The sequence below is a fragment of the Botryllus schlosseri genome, chromosome 12 (genome assembly GCF_051294905.1).
Source record: "Botryllus schlosseri isolate E-star chromosome 12, Bs_hap1, whole genome shotgun sequence".
Classification (NCBI taxonomy): domain Eukaryota; kingdom Metazoa; phylum Chordata; class Ascidiacea; order Stolidobranchia; family Styelidae; genus Botryllus; species Botryllus schlosseri.
Genome location: NC_137247.1, coordinates 9,411,247 through 9,431,121, shown reverse-complemented (window position 1 = coordinate 9,431,121; position 19,875 = coordinate 9,411,247). Strand labels below are relative to the sequence as shown.

The following is a 19,875-nucleotide window of genomic DNA, read 5'->3' as shown; positions in this document are numbered from 1 at the left end:
TCTTGCAATATGTTGAAATTTCTAACATTGTGGTTTTTTGACCTCATCTATTAAGTGCTCCGAGAATATGGAAATAGGGAAATACCTGTATATATTTATTGGCCAGGCGCTTGATAACATGGTGCAACAAATTTTAATGAAGGGAGAAAATACCTTCAGCAGCTATGATGCCATTTCGTGTGGCTCAAAAATATCAATATATTTTTCAGGTCTGAAACCAACTTCATACGTTAGTCCGGAAGTGCTTAATATTTGATGTTTCATTTAAAATATGATCAGACCCTCTTTTTATGCATGAGCACGTGACATCTCCAAAATCATAATCCTCACAATATTGATGTTTTGTTAGGCGACTTTTGACGGAAACGTCGTTGAAAGTGGGAGATCTTGTCATGGGAATGAAATATATATTGAGAGTGAAGGCCGTGAATAATGTCGGGGATAGTATTCCTGTGTTGACGCTGTTAACAGAAGCGCGAGAGCCTCCTGGTAAGTGTGTTCAGAGTGTGATGTATCAGAATTAAAGTAATTTCAATACTATATGTTCATGATGTAACGTCATCGTTAAAAATTGCCATGACTGCTTTGTGCCACCAAATAGTTCATTTATCCATAAGCTATATTTGTTGATAGCGCTATTTTGCTAATCCTCATAAAATCACACTCTGAAAATATTAACATACAGCGATATGGAGAAGGTAATCGATCCCAAAATACAGATTCATAAAGTTGTACTTTATTTATTGTGGAGCTCATACTCACCCTAGCGGTCTCCTTCCTGTGCTTCTGATGCTAGGAACTTCAGCCAGGGTGAATCGAAATTCCGACAACCAGAGTGACAATGAGAATACTTGTGATCCCTGAAATCAGATTGTATCCCTGTAAACTGATTGATGCCATTCGTTTTTGTCAGCTTTTCGCTCCTGAATTTTTGAGACATATCATCAGCTTCATTATTTTCAGCATCCCCAGACATCACCCTCGACGTTGGCGTGAATCGCACTCTCCAGGTCCGAGGCGGTGATTGCATTCATTTACCGGCTATTATCCATGGCGTCCCGACACCAACCGTTACTTGGACAAAAGACAGGAACACAGCCATAACCGGTAGCACCGATCGTATGCAGGTCGTTCGCAAAGGTTTGAGTCGATGTCACAAGTCGCGTTTAGTGGGTTTGATAACACTGCACATCGTTAGGCAACGAAGCTACAATATTTATACCCAAGAGCAATCGGACGGACAATGGTATCTATCATCTGACCGCGTCGAATACGTTAGGCACCAAGACTGTGAGAGTTACAGTGATAGTGAACGGTGAGTAGACTCTAAATATTTAGTTCCTTGCAAGCATACTTTTACTTCTGTCGCCATTTGTGTTTTTTGTGTATCTAATATTATAATATGCGGTTGAGCATCTCGCTATTGAGGTATTTTTATGTGCAAACACTTTTGGTCGGATATGATCTACTGAAATTACTAGAAAAATCTTAAATTTTACCATGTTGACATTTGGTTGCTCCCTCCACTAAAAATTGTTAGACGTGGTCTCTAGGGATGTTGAAAAATGTCGGGCTACTTGATAAAATTGTTAGGTTACCTAAAATACACTGTACACCAATTTTGGTGCAATTTCAACCTATATAGGCATTGCTATAAGAGAAAAAAGCTCTGGATTTATTTAATAAAAATAGATATAAAATATCTTCAAATTTCACTGGCTACCCCATGAAATTGTTAGGTCGACTGAAAAAACGACGCACAAGAAATTTGGCTAAATTCCAGCCAGTAGAAGTGAAACAATTGGAATAGCAAATTTTGGATTTGGAAAATATGGTATTCACGGTGGGCAATTCTTTAATTATTTATGATCTACCCACCTTAAATCCGTTAATTTGAAGTTTCAAATTTTGAACATCAATACTGATGGTTACTGTTAATGCGTGACACTCTTACCTTCTAAACTTTTGATCGTTGAACTTGGCATTCTCTCATTCACAAACAGTGTGGCAAGGTTTTGGGATACGCACTAAACGAAGTAATGTTACAGATGTACCAGCGCCGCCTGAAAACGTACGTCTCGTCAAAGTCACCAAGGACCACCTCACAGTAACTTGGGACCCACCCCTCGATAACGGTGGGGCAGATCTGTTTTGTTATGTCGTGGAAAAACGTGAGGGCAAAAACCGCAACTGGACGCCGTTAACCAATTCTGTCATTGATACTAAGTACAGGTGAGGGAGTTGATCTATATTGCTTATATTTATACCGTTATATTTATATAATATTTTTATGGTATTTATATATTGTTGCCATTGGATCTTTGCATTAAGATTTTTTCTTTAATCAGAGTGAAAAAATTGACTGCAAGTGTCGAATACCAGTTTCGAGTCGCAGCTGAAAATCGATTAGGCGTCGGAAAATTTTCTGAGTCGCCATCCGCGATTGCCAAGGATCCTTACGGTAAAATACCTCAAGTTTAAATAGTTTTATGACGCTATTTTTAAATATATGAAAATTTAAGAGCTTCCCCAAGCGCCTTCTACGCCAGTTGTGTCTAATGTCACCGCCACCTCTATGGTGGTCTCCTGGACACCGCCGAAAGAAAACGGCGGGGCACCGATTGAAGGTTATTGGCTCGAAATGAAGGACAGCGACAGCTCTAGGTGGAGGAAAGTTTCCCGAACGCCTGTAGCTGGGCATATGAAATCTGCCTGCTTATACAAGGTATTCCACATCTTCCGTAAAAATATTTGTATTATTTAATATATTTTAGTAGGCATTGCTATCAATAAAACATTCACTGCATGAATACATTTATTAAAACTCAAGAGTTATTGGACACTAAAGGGATTGAAACATATTCGTAAGTAAAACCAATATGGCAAAGTACGATGTAATGATCAAAATTGGAGACCATGAAACTTGCATTGTAACAATGGCAACAGCAAAGGTTGAAGTATAATAGCAACATAATTTGTTATAAACCACAGACAAAATACACAAAGCAAAGTAAACTATTAGGAGAATGTACCGATGACTCTTGATAAGACGCACCTATAATGTTTCAAGTTTTAAATAATTTATTCATGCATTGGGTGTTGCGATCTTCAAGTTCTTCACCACAAGCCAGCTATTTTTGAATGTATTGTAGTGATTGGGAACTTGTTGCGTTCCTGAAGTAACAAAGATGCTAACCAACCACATTTGGTTAAGCCATACTCTTACTTAACTCGTGTTGACCTGAATCCTGGTTTGCAATGTCTCAACCTAGAGAGATTGCTCGATACAAAATATAGTTGTGCGATCAATGTAGGTTGTGTAATATGTGCCTCTCGAACTGAGAGAATTTCACAGTTTATGTAGTCAAGCATATTGCGGGAGAATATCGTAAGCGTATGCATCGTTTAAATAATATCAGATTACCATAATATGAAGCATATATGTAGTACGTGGACTGATAGGCTTCATATCAGAAAAAGGGGCGTTCATCTAATACCATGCCAAGTTACGTAGATCAACTGCAGTATGCAGTATACAAACTGTATATACTTATTTTCTATCAGGTCAACTCTTTGGACTCTGGCTTGAAATATTGCTTCCGTGTAAGCGCAGTTAACAAGGCAGGCACCGGGCACCACAGCGAGGTGTCTGACGTGCATAAAGCCGCTAACCCACTGCACACACCGTCCCAACCCCTTGCCCCTAAAATAACCCATGTAGATGCCACAACGGTAACGCTTGAATGGGCTCCGCCGAAATCAACTGGTGGGTGTGAATTACTTGGGTATGAGCTGGAATATCAAGATGAGGTATGATATTTTTTTTGTATTTGCAATCACATATGTTCACTTGAGCCATTGCTAAGGTTGACGTTGATTGGAAGAAATTGCAATTTGGCGATGAGCTGTTTGTGTCACAAACGAACACGGTGGTACGTGATTTAAAAACTGGCTCAAAGTATCGTTTCCGTGTTAGCGCCATGAACGTAATCGGCACCGGACCGCCGTCGATGCCATCACGTCACGTCCTGGTCAAGGACATGATAGGTAATATTTATTTTTAAAATTATATCCAGAAGTGGTCAAAGTGCTCAGTGTTGCTACTCCAGTAGAAGTGGAAGTAACACCGTAGAAGTAGCAATTTTCAAGATCTGGCAACGGTATTTCGATTGGAAGTAGAAATGGATGGTATGGAAAGTACTCAGAAGCAAAAAGCTTTGAAAAGTAGAATTTGTTGATGGCTCGCATGCTATTGGTAGTTAGTCGATGGTGGCTAATGGTGAAATTCTAATATGCATCTTAAAGTATACTGCACCACAATTATTTTTGATGTTGCGAAAAGGTACAAATATGTCGAAAATATATTCAGCAGTTGCTGTGATGGGTATTTCTGTGATTTCACACATAAAAAACGGTGCAAACTTTACCCAAAACTACTATACTAGTATATTATCTTAGCACTGTATAAAATGTCAGTGGTCTTGAATAAAAAACGGGAGTAGAAGTGAATGCAGTCTACAAACGTTTTACGTAACCATTAGGGCTGTTCAACAACAGCTTTTTTCTTCAGATGTTACTGGCTACTTGATAAAATTGTTGACCTGCACTATAATTTTGGCTTCAACCTATATAAGCATTGCTATATAATGAAACAGTTTGGGACTTCTTTAATAAAAATAAATGTAATTTTATTTCTTGAAATTTTACTGGCTACCCGGTGAAATTGTTAAGTTGTGTGATAATACGATACACAGCAAATTCGACTCAATTCCAACCGGTAGAAGCGTAGTTATTGGAATACAACATTTTGAATTTGAAAAAAAAAATAGTATTGACGGTAGCAAATTCTTTGATTTTTTTCAGACAACTTAAACGATTTCATGGGGTAGCCAGTAAAATTTGAAAATAATATATCCATTTTTCTTAAATATATCCAAAACTTTTCTTTATTATAGCAATGCTTATATAGGTTGGGATTGATTCAAAATTGGCGTGAAGCGTTCTTATCAGGCAACTTAACAATCTAGTCAAGTAGCCAGTAAAATTTGAAAGAAAATGCACTTGTAATGAAGCAAAATGTACTTGAGTACTTGGGAGTACTTGCTGGCTACCTCTGGTATGTCTCTGTTCAAAATGGATCGTGGTGTCTCTTAAGATCCGCCTTCAATCCACATGGATGTCGGGCTGAGAAATTATCTGGAAGTAAGAGCTGGGGCGACGTTACGCGTGTCTGCAGACATTTCGGGTACGCCGACACCTGAGGTGAGTACGGTGTCACATTCTTAATACAACTCGTTCCAGGGTTGTAACCAACTCACAATCATAGTGTTAAGACTCGAGTCCGAATCCAAGTCATTATGTATGTCGGAGTTTTGAGTGTAATCCGTTTCGACCGACTTCGTTCGACTCTGCTCCAGTGACATAGAATGTCCCACATCCATAATAGTGTAATTCTCCTCAGTCTTAACAGTTCCTGGCCCTATTTTCCAAGTTTCAGGACTGATAGACAAAAGACCAATAATGTGGTGACTTAACTATTCTGTGAAGTTACAATGAAATGTCGATCTTGGCTGTTCTAGTCTCGAGTTATGACTTGGATAGAGTCAATGCACAAATTTACTCGAGTCAGTCGAGTCATTTTACAATTTGAAAAAAGTCTCAAGGAAAGTCGAATCACTAGAGTCGGATTCGAGTTTGAAATTACTTACTTGAGCTGTTTTCAAGCCATTCATTTTCTACTTCTACTTTAGTAGTTTTGATGTGTTAAAATCCTTACTTTCACCTGCATTTGAACAGAAATGTTATTTTGTATACCCGTGCCTGTTCCGATGGGATTTACCATAATGCTTTTCAGATATCCTGGAAAAAAGACCAAGACGCGCTTATCGCTAGCGAATCAGTTTTGATCAACGTGAAGGACGGCCGATATTTTGTGACTGTGGAAAACTGCAACCGAGTTCACAGCGGGACGTACACCGTCGTGTCCACCAACGTGGCGGGGATGAGATTCTGTTCCTGCAGAGTGCAAGTGATCGACACGCCGGGCGCCCCGGCCAGTTTGGAAGTGTCGCACGTGACGAAAAGATCAGTCACGCTGCACTGGAGGCATCCTGATAACGCTGGCGGGTCGAAAATACGGAATTATATAGTTGAAAAAAGGAAAATCGACGGCAGAGCATGGAGAAAGGTATTAATTGATACAGTTGTCTATTGCGACGATGAAAGTATTTTGTTTTTGAGTTGTATGACCGTTTCTTTAACATAACTATCCAAGCACTGTTAGCCAATTTACCGGATATATTTATCCAGACGGTATTTGCTACCGTAAATACTATTATTTCAAAAAATTATCAAATTTCTAGACTGTTATGACTAGGGCAAGTTTTTGCAACTTTCGCAACTTCTCTTGCAACTTTTTACAGCTTCCGGCAGCTTCCTAAATACTCGTAAGATATGTAGAATGCTGTTTTAAGCTGTTTGAAGGAATCTTCTAGTGCATCTTTTTGCAACTTTTAGCCATTTTTTTTCATGCAACTTTATGCAACATTTTGCAACTTTTTCGATTTTTCATGAAAGTATTTTTGATTTTGGTGAAATTCACGGCCAAATTCGACTGAAACACCGTAAATCACCACTGAAGTAACGCTCTTACAGGTATTTCGGGAGCTGAGCCGGAAAGTTGACCTTTTTTTTTTAGTCAACCGAGCAAAATGTGGTCTTTTAGTGTAACTTTTGTGGAAAAAGAAATGCAACTTTTTACTGCAACTTTTGTCAAAAATAAATGCAACTTTCCACGGATTTAACTGCAACAAAAACTTGGCCTAGTTATGACTCAGACTTTACTGGTTGAAATTGATCTGAATTTGATTTTTTGCGTTTTATAGGCAAGTTAACGATTCAATGCTTAGGCCAGCAGTACTTAAAAATTTTTCTGAACAGCCCAATTGTACAATTATACGTGAATCAGGTATAATATGGCTCATTTTTTACTCATGGTACTTGCTATTTCTAGTGTTCATCTAAATGTGAATGATACAGTAATATTTTGACATAAATTTCCACCAGGTAAAAATTTAGATGGGAGACGCAATCCTGATTCTTCAAGTCTCAAGACTAAAACACTACTTTCTGACTCCTTGCTGGTATTTAGGTGGAAACCACTCTTTCCATTACGGAGTGCGTGGTGGTGGGGCTTTTGCAAGGTGATGAATATGACTTTCGCATATGTGCTGTCAATGCCATCGGACAAGGGCCATGGGCATCTACCACAAAACCTGTCTACATCGATGACCCGGCTTGCACGCCCTTCGCCCCGTCGCGATTGCGCATATCCGAAGTGTCGGCTTCTAGCGTATCTTTGAAATGGACCGCTCCTGAGCTATACGGATGTCATCCGGCTACTTCTTATCTCGTGGAAATGCTCGTCGACGGAGAAAAGGCAGAATGGATTAAGTAAGTAACGTTATGTTGTTACCAACTGTATCGATCAATTTTACACAACTTACCTCAGTGCGATATTGTATCACATTAATTTTTTGTGGTATTGGTGAATACTATGCTCAAAGGTATCAATAACCAAGTCAATAGCATTCAAATAAGAATGTTCTTAAAATTAGAAAATTCGCCAGCCAAAAATTGTCGTGTGTCACCATCATTGTAAATGTAAATCATTGTAAATCATTCTTTGTGGAGTTGAACCTGGAATTTGACTCTTGAGGTTTTTCAATTGGTTGAAATCCACCTAAATTTATGCTCAGTAAACTTCAAACACTCGGAAACGCTGCTAAATGTGGGAAACTACTAATACATTTGTAAAGCAAATTGGAAAACTGGAATTGTGAAGTACTGTGAAATAGTAAGCTGTGCGACATTAAAATTATATGATTTAAAGTCGTATAGTATGAGAAATCTACCATTCGACAACAGCTCGAGAAACATCCTGAATATACCAAATATTGTAATGCCTATGATAACAACCAATTTTCTGTAGTTGTGGTCGCTCTCTTTTTCATTTAAACTTGAAATTATGGATCAACTATCGCAAAACTGCATCAAACGACACTTTGTCGCCAGAAAGAACATTTCTATTGCCTTGGAATTTTTCGTTAGTGTCAAGTTGTTACAGCCGAAATTGTCGTCGTTGTACCATGACCGTGTGTTGTTATTTACAGTTCACTAGTCTGATTACTTGTCAATATTACGTCGCACCGACAAAATTATGTCTATATTTCGAAAGTGGTTTGTCGTATTCAGGCCACATACATTCCTGATGAGAATCTATTGAAAGCTTGCCGTAGAATATATGTTATTTGTTGTGAAAATCTATGTTTATTTAATCTCCTTGTTGATCAATTCTCTCCCCGCTCATTATAAAGGACTTTTCCAATCCCAAATTTTCCATTTCCAAATTTTTTCATAATCCAGATGCGATGAAACTACCTCGTTGGAGCATACCGTGAAAACGATAAAAAAGGGGTACAGACCGTGTTTCCGCGTGTTGTCAGTGAACATCGTTGGCATGAGCCCTCCTTCGAACGTTGTCGGCCCAGTCGAGTGCAAAGATGACATTGGTAAATCGATATTCCTCAAAGCGAAACTTTTGATATCCATGACACGTTTTTTACAGTGTTTCCAACTATCGACGCCGTTGATTTTCAGTCGGTTGAATCGGGGAATAATATAGCGATTTTGGCAACGTATTTAGGCACGCCGAAGCCGTTAATTGGATGGTTCCGATTTGATAAAGAATTGAAGAACTCGGATAGGTGTGTGAATATATTATTCAAATGTGCTAGGGTGTGTTTTACAGTTAGGAACTATATTTCTAACAATATTTTGGTGTAGGAATAGGACAAATAGGACGTTGTATGTTTTTGTCCTTGATGTTCACCCTGTCTGTGCGTATGCATACCATGAGTGCGTGATGCGCATATGCAGCTGGAAATGGAAGGTGCAGATACAGAATTGTAAGCCTGTTGAAGTCTTGCACCATCCCACCATGCTATGGTGATGGTAAGCACCAAGCGGGGAAGTCACGGATACCAGTGTTACTGCTCAGGTCTCTGGTGTGACCCGGTCAGTCGAAAAGCTTCGAGCACTATAAATTTCGTTATATGAGCATTGAACAATGAACATATTGTTTGTTGGAATATTGAAGTTCCGTACTTCTAAAGGCCTATTCAAGCTGATTGCGGCCGGCACCCAATTAATCTTCTTTACTCTCGCCTGAGTGTGCTATCAACTTTTTCAAGATCTTCTATCAAATCGACGTCGACAACCACGGAGCTATTGATTTCGAATGCGGCAAGATCAGACACGGGCGTTTACACCGTTATCGTCAAAAATTCAACGGGACAAGCCACGAAAGACATAAAGGTGGAAGTAATAGGTACGTCCGTACGGAGGGTGGTCAGTAACAAAGTAGTCCAACTTTTACAGAGTACTTAAAGTGTTATGTTTTTTCCCTATGTCCACTTTTAGTTACCAGTTTTTCTGGTAAAACTTATCACTTTGTAGAATTAGGATCTTGTAAATTACAAAGTAGTTAGGGGATTTCTTTCCACCGTGTTTATGAGGTAAATTGTCATAACGAATGTATATCATGGTAATTAAATGGTATTTCAAAAAAATAGCACCTATCTGCAGTGGTATTAGTAATTTGGGGCTAGTCGTTAAGATGTGCCCTGCAATACACAAATTGATTCGAGTGGAGTAATTTTCCATTAAAAAAAAAGTCTCGAGTCAAGTCGAGTCAATAAAAAATTGAGACTTGAGTCGAGTCATGACTCGAGTCATTACAACCCTGACTTGAAGAAGGTAGTAGGTACGAATTGGTCTGCCCACATTGTAACATCTCGTGCAATATTCAGGCGTCCCGGGCCCACCTTGCAATCCGTTCGAGTTCACGAGAATTTCTTCGAGTCTCATGTCGTTTTTCTGGAACCCCACGCTGGACGACGGCGGATGCCGGGTGAAACATTACGCCGTGGAGAAACGCGAGACTGACCGGGACTCTTGGCACGTTGTGGCCGAAGTCAAGGATTTATCTGTGTGCGCCACTGATCTGAAAGCCGGAAAGGAGTACGTGTATCGAATAAGGTGCGGAATATGTGGTTATTTTGTACAGAATAAATTGAATAGCTGAATTGTTAGGTTGGGTGAAAAAACGTTGCACAGAAAATTTGGCTCAATTCCAAATGGTAGATGTCAAGGTATAAGAAGGGGAATATTTTGCATTTATTATGAAAAAATTGAAACAAAATTTATAAAATTTTCACTGTCAAACCCTTGAAATTATTGAGTTGTCAAAAAAACGATGTTTACCAACTGGTAGAAGCGAAGTCCATGTGGGTAATCACGGAATTATTCATGAAAAACTCAAAGAACATCTCTTCTACGGGTTGGAATCGCGTCAAATTTTTCGAACTCCTGTGTCTTCACTAGTTCTTTTTGAATAAACCTAGCGGTCAGTAAAGAAGTATAACAGGGTACTCAAGTTGTTTTCCCCACTTGCTCTACTGCCTCAAAGTGGTTTTAGGCGACTTCTGGTTCTACTCCATAGTTATCAGCTTTTTAGATCAAACTGGGCCCAGTATATTCTTTTTCCTGGAAATTGTTATTTCTATAGTTGGGTATCAACAATGACTAACCTCTGTTGAATAAGTGGCTAACGATACTAAATTTTTTTTTTACTTGAAGATTTAGCAGCATATTCAAAGCGATTCTAATGAAAATCAATTTGGCGGAGTGTGATGTAGCAATGTTATTTTCTCTAGCCATATTTTCAAAATCACATTGTTATGTTGTACTATACCAAATTGGTTTTCATTTGCATATCCTTGCATATGCTTGCTATTGTGACTGCCGTTGACACCCGATATGGGGTACTGGAAAAGTTTTTGTGTTCAATAAATTATGCTGCATTGAGGCAAGAATAATTTCAGTTACGTCAGTTTCTTTGCCGAATTCATTTTCATTTTATTCTCAGTTTATATTCTTGTTATTGTACTGGTAATTCTAGATATGGAACACACAAGATTCTTTGGGTGGAATATATTATATTGCAATGAATGTTGTCCAGAAAGCAAGAATGAATTGAGTAGCGTTTGAATTACTTGTTGTGACTAGTCCAACGTTCAGTTTGTAGAAGCTTTTAAAGATTTGAGCAGCCGTGTTGCGAACAGCAGTATTGAGATTAATATTCGAGTAGTGACAAAATATTTCATAAATGAACAATGTTGACGACAAAATCCATTTAGGGGAATAGGATTTGTCCATGATTCAACTGACTTTAACTGACTCACGTATATTAGAGAAATGTATGTACAGGGAATTTATCACATGGGCTGATTAACTTATGCTGTTTTCAAACATCTACCAGAAATTACTATTTTCTAATCTGCAAATAATGAATTTTCCAGAGCCGTGAATGACTACGGCTCGAGCGAGTGGCTTTTGAGCCCGCCAATGGCAGCGAAAGAGCCGTGGACTCGTCCCGGCCGTCCCGACAGGCCACAGATAAAAGGCGCCACCCGAGATTCCATGACAGTATACTGGGACCCGCCCGAAGAAAATGGCGGCGCCATCGTCACATCTTACATTTTGGAGAAGAGGTCGCGCTTAAATAGAAGCTGGAGAAAAGCAACAACGGAAAAAATCTTCGGCACGCAATTCCGGGCCAGCTGTCTGCAAGAGGGGCAGGAATATGTTTTTCGAGTGGCTGCCGTCAATCAAGTCGGTCAGGGAGATTTCAGCCAGACGAGTTTGCCGGTGTTTGCAGTGCTGGCCGTTAACTGTCCCGGTGCTCCCGTTCCTGTTGTGACCGAAGTTGGGAAGACTTCGGTCACTCTAGAGTGGACAGCGCCCGAAGATGATGGAGGTTCCAAAATTTCAAGCTATTTCGTGGAAAAGCAGCTTGAAGGTAGCGTAAGATTTGCATCAATTTTAGGTAAAAGATACTGTTTGCTCCAGGAATTCGATTTTAGTATTAATGTTTCTGTGTTGTTCGGACCATTTCTCAAGATTGTGGATCAGGCGTGTGCATTTATTCCGTTTCTATAGATCAGGGGTGCTCACTATTAGGCAAAATGCGATCTGCTCTTCAGATGCGGACGCTACCGTTATCTAATAACATGCTGACTAAAAAGAAAGGTTCATACTGAGCTAGTACTCAATTACTCCACATTATGGCTTCTCTACTGATAGTTTGGAATATGCTTTGACTCAAATTTCGTTAATTTAGTATCAATATCACTGGTTATAAATTGCTTGGTATACCAGAAGGTCCATCCAATCTAGCGACAAGGCTTTGAAATCGACCAGGAATAACTTTTACCTTATTAGCACTCCTGCTTCTTAGTGGTTAAATAGAATTAATTCGTTACTAACATCCTCTGCTGGGTGGAATTTTACTTCTCAATTAAGTCAGTGACAATGACAATGAATAGCAAAGTGAAACATGAAATGCTGAATAAAATATGGGCAGCAATGGACTTTCTACACCAAAAGAGCCAGTTAGTCATCAAGTCTCTTGCAGCTTTGAGAGAATAGCAACTCACATATTGTGTGAATCAATGTGCACTACCATAACACATTTATTCTAGCTATAAGATTTTATGTACTTCAAATGATAATAATAGAAGGTAATCCGTCAAATGCGACACACAGGTGAGGAGGATTGGATTAAAGTCAGCGGGCATGAGCATCGCTGGAAGAAAATCACTGTCGGAGACCTGTGCGAGGGAAAGTCTTACCTGTTTCGTGTGTCCGCAATCAATTCTGCAGGCCGCGGGATACCGGGAGTTCTTCCCAGCGCCGTATGCGTTGGTATAACGTTAGGTAATCGTTGATTTGGTCAGCGCCGTGATTGCCTTGCTAAGCCTGATATTGTCGACAGAACTACCCCAAGCCAAGTTTTTGCCACCAGTCAAAAAGAATTCGCTCGTGGTAAGAGCCGGTGAAACCATCAGGATAAATACTGTAATCACGGGTTGTCCGACACCAGAGATTGTCTGGACAAAAGACGGTAAGAGAATGTGATGATATTTTTCAACATGTGATTTCTCTGATATAATTATTATGTGGTTTTCTCGATTTGACTACATTTATCCATGCATCTTATGCCTTTCAAATGAAGGTGATTACGAGATGTTGATTACGAGTTTTGTTAAGATCTAATAATGAAATGTTTTACCAAAGAGCAATCAATGGTTGGAATATGTTTATAAATCAATATGCTGATATGTTCATACATCTCATTTCCACTACAACCCCTTTTAGGAGACAACTTACCAGAAGAAGCGCGCTTGCATAGTGAGGGATTGATCATTAGAAACTGTCTAAGATCCCACAATGGAAATTATGGTCTCACTGTGAAGAACCTTGCCGGTGATGCCTCAGTTGACGCTAACATTACAGTTCACGGTAAGTTATCGTTGTTCAGAAACAAAATGTTTTTTTGTAGCATCTCAGTAACATATCAATCCACGTTTCTTAATTCAATATGCCTGTTTATTTCTTCTCAAATCTAGACGTGCCGGGTTCTTGTGTCGGGCCGCTGTCCTGTTATGACATCACTAAGCACTCTGTGACGTTATCATGGAATCTACCGGAAGACGATGGCGGTTGCACCATTACAAATTTTGTCATTGAGAAGCGGGAGTCTTCGAGACGCTCTTGGACCAAAGTGCCGATGATTGCCACTAGGACATCGGCTGTAGTGCAGGTTTGCTGTCTGTATTGATGTGCTGTGATGAATTACTAAATATTTAGTCGCAATTGTCGGCTTTAAAACGTGACGATATGTATTTAAAAATTTTTAAACTCAATGTGTTGAAATTATTGATTTGTGGTCACTGGTCAACACAAGATACATTATCTCTACAGGGTCTGATTGAAAACGAATCCTACATGTTCCGCGTATCTGCTGAAAACATCATTGGCGTTGGTACCCCGCTGGAATCTGGTCTGCCCCTCACCACACGAGATCCCGTTTGTAAGTGAACTCATGTTTTGAAGATGAAGTTAATGAACACTATGGAACCTTAGTGTCTAATCTTATGTATATTTTCCAAGAGTTTAACTCGTGTGTTCGATAACATTTTCCTACCTGATAATGATGTTCATTCTCGTTATACAAGATCCTCCTCAAAAGGAAATATCTACGCTAATAGTAAGCAAGCTAAAAGATGTACCGCAACATATCCACAAATTGCCGTGTGATAGATTTACAATTATTTACTTCATTACCTGTTATCGTAATATGGACACTGTTACCATACTCAGCCCTGGCATTGTTCCCAACTTTATGTGTCTGCAAAAACGAAATATATATAGACCGAATTTCATATTTTTGAATTCTCTCATCAACAGTCATAACTAGGGCAAGTTTTTGTTGCGGTTAAATCCGTGGAAAGTTGCATTTATTTTTGAAAAAGTTGCAAAAGTTGCATTTTGACCACATTTTGCTCGGTTGACTGAAAAATGGTCAACTTCCCAGATTGACTAAACAAAGGCCAATTTTCCGGCTCAGCTCCCGAAATACCCGTAAAAGCCTAACTTCGGTGCTGATTTACGGTGTTTCAGTCGAATTTGACCGTGTATTTCAACGGAATCGAAAATACTTTGATGAAAATTCGAGAACGTTGCAAAATGTTGCAAAAAGTTGAATGTAAAAAATGGGCAAAAGATGCACTATAAGATTTCTTCAAACAGCTTGAAACAGCATTCTACATATCTTACGAGTATTTAGGAAGCTGCCGGAAGCTGTAAAAAAAAAGTTGCAAAAGTTGGCAAAAACTTGCCCTAGTCATAACCTTCCATGCCATCAAACAATCTGTTGGGGTTGCTAGCATCCCGGTTGGATTTTGTGATATGGCGATAAGGGGGCGCGAAATTTTTCATCATCATAAAGGGGGCGTGTCTAAAAAAAGGTTGAGAACCACTGTTATAATGGAATAATATGTTTAACAATATATGTGAATGTAATACGCATATTGTATATGTACATTTAATGAGCTTCTGTAGGGTAAAGAACTTCAATATACTATTGAATAAACCCGAATATTTTTGGCTGACACTGGTCATCGTTGAGAATTGGAAAGAACATTGTATATCAAAAATCGTATCACATGATATGAGATATTTTGTGATATGATAGACGAATTGCAATGTTTTCCAATTCTCTACTAGTTGCTGACCATTACCCCTGACGAGTGTCAGCAGAAAATATTGTGGTCATTCCAATATTAATGTACTATTCAATTGTATATATATCTATATTTTGGTATATTTACTGCTGTCAATCAGACTAGATGAAATATGTATATGTAACTACATATAAGTAAAAAAGAATGATGAATAAAGACTTGATTGCTTTCTCCTCGTGAATTTATAGTGCTTTGACACACTGTGCTTTCCACAGCGACGCCAGGACGACCTGAAGAAATCCGAGCCATCGATGTCACAAAGGATTCGGTCACTCTTCAATGGAAGCCACCGGCCTCGGACGGCGGGCTTGAAATCTCAGAGTATTTCATCGAAAAACGTCTCATAGGACAAGACCGCTACCTGCCGGCGACCGATAAAATGGTACGAGAGAACAAGTTCACTCTGACCGGGTTCAACGAAGGCGACAACTACGAGTTCCGTATCGCCGCCAAAAACGAAAAAGGCACCGGCCCGCCGTCGATACCGAGCAAGCCGGTGGTTTGCCACGACACTATTGAACCGCCCAGTCTGACTTTGGAAGCTCGCGAAAAAATCGTCGTGAGAGTTGGGGAGAGGTTTATGGTGTTGGCGAAGTTCACAGGCAGGCCCAGGCCCAAGGTTACGTGGGAACGGATTGGTGGAAGCATGCCCAACGATGAAAGTCGATTTAAGGTGACTTTTATGATATTGTGTGGTTTCTGGAATCATTTTGTGTGCAATAGAGTTGTAAACAAATCACAAGGTCCTTAGTCACCAGTCAATTGTATTTATATAGTTTGACTCGAGTGAGTCCAAGTCAGGGTTCAACGGCTCGAGTCCAAGTCACAGTATTGTTCATGACTTGTTCCTTCGTCCCAAGATAAAAAGCACGGCGGAATCCAGCAGCATTGTGGTTAAAGGTGGCAAGCGTTCAGACTCTGGCGTGTACAAGGTAACGGTACAAAATGCGGGGGGAATCCGCGACTCCAAATTTCACCTATTAATCGTTGGTAAGTGCTTTCTGTGAATCACATTTGAGCTAGCAGATTTTGACAAATTACTTTCTCAGACAAGCCATACCCGCCCCAAGACCTTCACGTTAAGGAAAAGAGTAAATCGTTTGTGATACTTTCGTGGAGCGCTCCCATTGAAAATGGCGGTAGCGACATCACCAACTATGTGATTGAAAAAAGAGGTAACGCGCTGGTGTGATAAACACAATTTTGGTGAAATATTGCCTTACATTACTAACAATGGACTGTGTCCGGTATGCTACGTGTTGGGTCTAATTCAATGACACGTTACTGCAAGTTTTTAATTGTTAGAGAAAATATTGGTTGTTTGAAACTCTAGACATATTAACGACCAAATGCGGTATTTGAAAAAATGCTTCTCAATTTTGTTTATTTTACGAATGTTTTATTGAAATTTGATACTCCTGATATTTCACCAAAGTCACCCAACGTTTGATGTTTCTGTAAGTCTTGTGTAGCTCAGTATCGTTCATCAACAAAACGACATTATAGCATACTAAATGTGCAAATCCATGATTGAGATTTGGCTCAAGAGTTATTTCTCCAGAGATCTATTCACTTATACGCATGTAATATGTGCTTAACTGTAAGCACCGATCTTCTACCTGTCTGCCTGTATGACTCTGCTGACTTCCACTCGATCATATTCATTGCTACATGATTTTATTTTAGATGCCTCACGCATGATGTGGAGTACGGTGAATTCCACGTCACAAAAGACCGAGATTCGAATCAGCAAGGTGGAGGAAGGAGCGCAATACGTCTTCAGAGTCATGGCTGAAAACGCGCAGGGATTCTCCGACCCGGCCGAGACGCCGACCGTAACAATCAAAGACCGGTACTGCGCACCTAACCCACCCGATGCCCCGGTCGTGAAAGAAGTACGCAAAGACTCGGTCAATTTATCGTGGAACGAGCCGGACAGCGGCGGCAAAGCCATTTTCAACTACGTCGTCGAGAAGAAAGATGTAACGGAAGATAGATGGGCTAGGGTTACAAAGGTTAGATTAATCAGTGTTTTAATTTGTCTGTTTTGTAGTGATATAAAATAATCTAGAATGATGAAATAAAGAGACTTTTGGAGGTCCAGAACTTCAATATACAATTCAATATGCATCATGTCTATATATATATATTCAATATATTCAGGTTTATTTTAATAAGAATATAATGAACAAGGATGACACGTTCACTGTCATTGCAAAAGTTGAAACAACAATAACTCGGTTTCCCGATCCCAGTTCATGTGAATAAAAAGTATGACTGTTTAACTTAGGAATCTCCCGTTAGTTTTCTTTGTTTTGTGTATGTTGTTTTTATCGTTTATGTTGCTATTATTGTACCACGGTCGTTCTCAACAATTTTGACAGCCCCCTGAAAGGGATAAATAGTGGGACTCTATCAATTTGGATATCTCGGGTGTGGTATTCAGGAAGCTCATAACTAGGAAAAATGCTCGTATCAACCCAGACTTTCATGGCTCATATTACAAATCTGCTCTAGATGATGATGGTACTGACTAATAGAGAAGGTCATCACTTTCTTCCTGACTTTAATCACGGCTCATTGCCATGCTCATGTCCTTTTTTAGTCAATAGCTTCATATGATGCTCAGTATTTCGATGTCCTTAATTTATGATATATGTTGATGGCAATTCCCATTATGACGGTTGTGTGCCGCTGTTATACAGCATATGTCAAATTTTGTTGTTGGCAGTGTTACAATGCGAAATTCATTGTCTGTAATTCTGGTTGTTACAACGTACTTTTCCATATAGGTTTCACTTTTGAGTCTGTTTGAATCAACTTGGTATGCTAATTATTCTCAATGAGAGGCACCCAAAGAGTCTTCGAGATATAACAAATGTATTCTTGATATGGATATCGTGATGATGGAAGTAAATCTTTGCAGGATCTTATCAATGAAACCAGATTTGTTGTGACTGGATTGTACGAAGGGCATGAGTATCAATTTCGAGTGTGCGCCGAAAACAGCATTGGTCTGGGTGGACGTTCCCAGCCGTCTGAAACCATTCAAGCTTTGAACCCTGTGTCACCGCCGACAGTGCCTGTCAATCCGATAATCGTGGATTACAACGAAAGTGACGTCACGATAAGTTGGACCGTGCCTAGACATGATGGCGGCGCCGAAATTAGCGGATACGTGGTTGAAATGTTGGAAAATGCCAGCGAAACATGGGAGGTGGCGTGTACGCTCAACGACAAAAAAGAAACCACTTGCACCGTTTGTAGCCTGAAGACCAACACGGAGTATTTTTTCCGCGTATCTGCCGTGAATAAAGCCGGCTCTAGCGAAACGGCCTGTATCAAGAAGGCGTTGCTTATCAAAGTGAACGATAGTAAGTGAAAGTAACCATTTTTCAGATGTTCAAGCTCATTTCGTAAGGACTACGAATTTGTACCTTCAAAAACTTGTTGTGGGAAAGCCATCGCTAATATAGTGAAATGGTAGCTCAGAAATAATAGAAAAGACAAATGAAGTTAATAATTGCGAGTCATTATTTGACAATCGTATCTATCTATCACGAAGATGCTTGAACTGAGCTCAGGTATACAATAATCTCAACTCAAGTGCCAAGTATAATATGCATCCTAAGATTTATTGATCTCGAAGGAATATTTGTAATGGTAAAGCATTATTTATTGAGTTGTTATTCTAGTATATCAGTGTTTCCCAAACTTTTTTGATCTGGCACCCCCCTAGACAGTGAATTGAGTACCGGCGCCCTCTGACTCCGTCCCATGCCTGAATAATAAAACGTAAATGATTCTGCATTTTTACAACAATGATAATGAGACTGATGCGGCTGGCGCGAACAGTATAAAGCTCAAGCAATCTTGAGAATTGGAGCAATTGTCGTCTTATTTCTGCATTCTATGCCGGATTCCAATTGCTTGACCTTTTCATCTTTACTTTTTAGACTATCCTGAGATCCACCCTGACGCAAGTCTTGCACGTGAACAAATCGTTAAGGCTACGGCTTCAGTACATCTTAGCGCGACTGTTTCCGGAAAACCTGCTCCTACAGTGTCTTGGATTAAAAATGCCTCTGCTATTGACAGTGAGAGGATGACTGCGTCTTGGGATTCTACTAAAGGGAAAGCAGTGCTTGTTTTGAAAAATGCCGTAAGTCAATCTCAATTGCTTCCAACATACTTTTCAAATTTTGTGACCATCATACCTTCTCATTGTGGGGCCTGCGCAGAATGAGAAAGTTAGCCCTGTTAGACGTTGGCCCAAATCTCTATACCATAAACTTTAAAGTCAAAACATCTTCTCATATGAATTATACAATATAGTATTTAGGTTCACATTTCTTCCAGTTTATATTTGTTCCTCAAATTTCCAGGTAATAATCTGAACTATATGAACCTCTGTTTTATCACATGCTGTTGTTCATTGTAGCATTCTAACATGTATTATTATGACAGTGTCGTGCAGACAGTGGAAAATACACATTGATCGCTAAAAATTCTCTCGGCCGCAAAGCTGTCTCCACCACCATCACAGTAGTGGATATTCCGCAGCCGCCGCGTGACGTGACAATTTCAGAAATTACTGCCGACTCATGCTACATGAAATGGTCTCCTCCGGCAGATACCGGCGGAGTTGTGATATCGCATTACAAGTATG

The 19,875-nt window shown here is 39.6% G+C and overlaps 1 protein-coding gene across 1 annotated transcript in view; it reads left to right on the top strand.

Annotated features, from left to right (window-relative positions):
• The window catches only part of LOC145452386 (titin-like), a 157,144-nt gene that overhangs the window by 45,140 nt on the left and 92,129 nt on the right, over positions 1-19,875 (top strand). The window contains exons 74-101 of the mRNA XM_080330579.1: positions 350-489; positions 964-1,140; positions 1,199-1,315; positions 2,049-2,232; positions 2,349-2,461; positions 2,523-2,725; positions 3,565-3,810; positions 3,867-4,047; positions 5,156-5,262; positions 5,855-6,187; positions 7,151-7,452; positions 8,425-8,570; positions 8,627-8,765; positions 9,252-9,388; positions 9,870-10,098; positions 11,421-11,920; positions 12,667-12,837; positions 12,896-13,024; positions 13,279-13,422; positions 13,530-13,723; positions 13,885-13,993; positions 15,422-15,879; positions 16,067-16,196; positions 16,256-16,381; positions 16,893-17,221; positions 18,133-18,580; positions 19,163-19,368; positions 19,674-19,870. Coding sequence (XP_080186705.1) covers positions 350-489; positions 964-1,140; positions 1,199-1,315; positions 2,049-2,232; positions 2,349-2,461; positions 2,523-2,725; positions 3,565-3,810; positions 3,867-4,047; positions 5,156-5,262; positions 5,855-6,187; positions 7,151-7,452; positions 8,425-8,570; positions 8,627-8,765; positions 9,252-9,388; positions 9,870-10,098; positions 11,421-11,920; positions 12,667-12,837; positions 12,896-13,024; positions 13,279-13,422; positions 13,530-13,723; positions 13,885-13,993; positions 15,422-15,879; positions 16,067-16,196; positions 16,256-16,381; positions 16,893-17,221; positions 18,133-18,580; positions 19,163-19,368; positions 19,674-19,870 — 5,895 coding nt within the window. The remainder of the gene's footprint in view (positions 1-349; positions 490-963; positions 1,141-1,198; positions 1,316-2,048; positions 2,233-2,348; positions 2,462-2,522; positions 2,726-3,564; positions 3,811-3,866; positions 4,048-5,155; positions 5,263-5,854; positions 6,188-7,150; positions 7,453-8,424; positions 8,571-8,626; positions 8,766-9,251; positions 9,389-9,869; positions 10,099-11,420; positions 11,921-12,666; positions 12,838-12,895; positions 13,025-13,278; positions 13,423-13,529; positions 13,724-13,884; positions 13,994-15,421; positions 15,880-16,066; positions 16,197-16,255; positions 16,382-16,892; positions 17,222-18,132; positions 18,581-19,162; positions 19,369-19,673; positions 19,871-19,875) is intronic.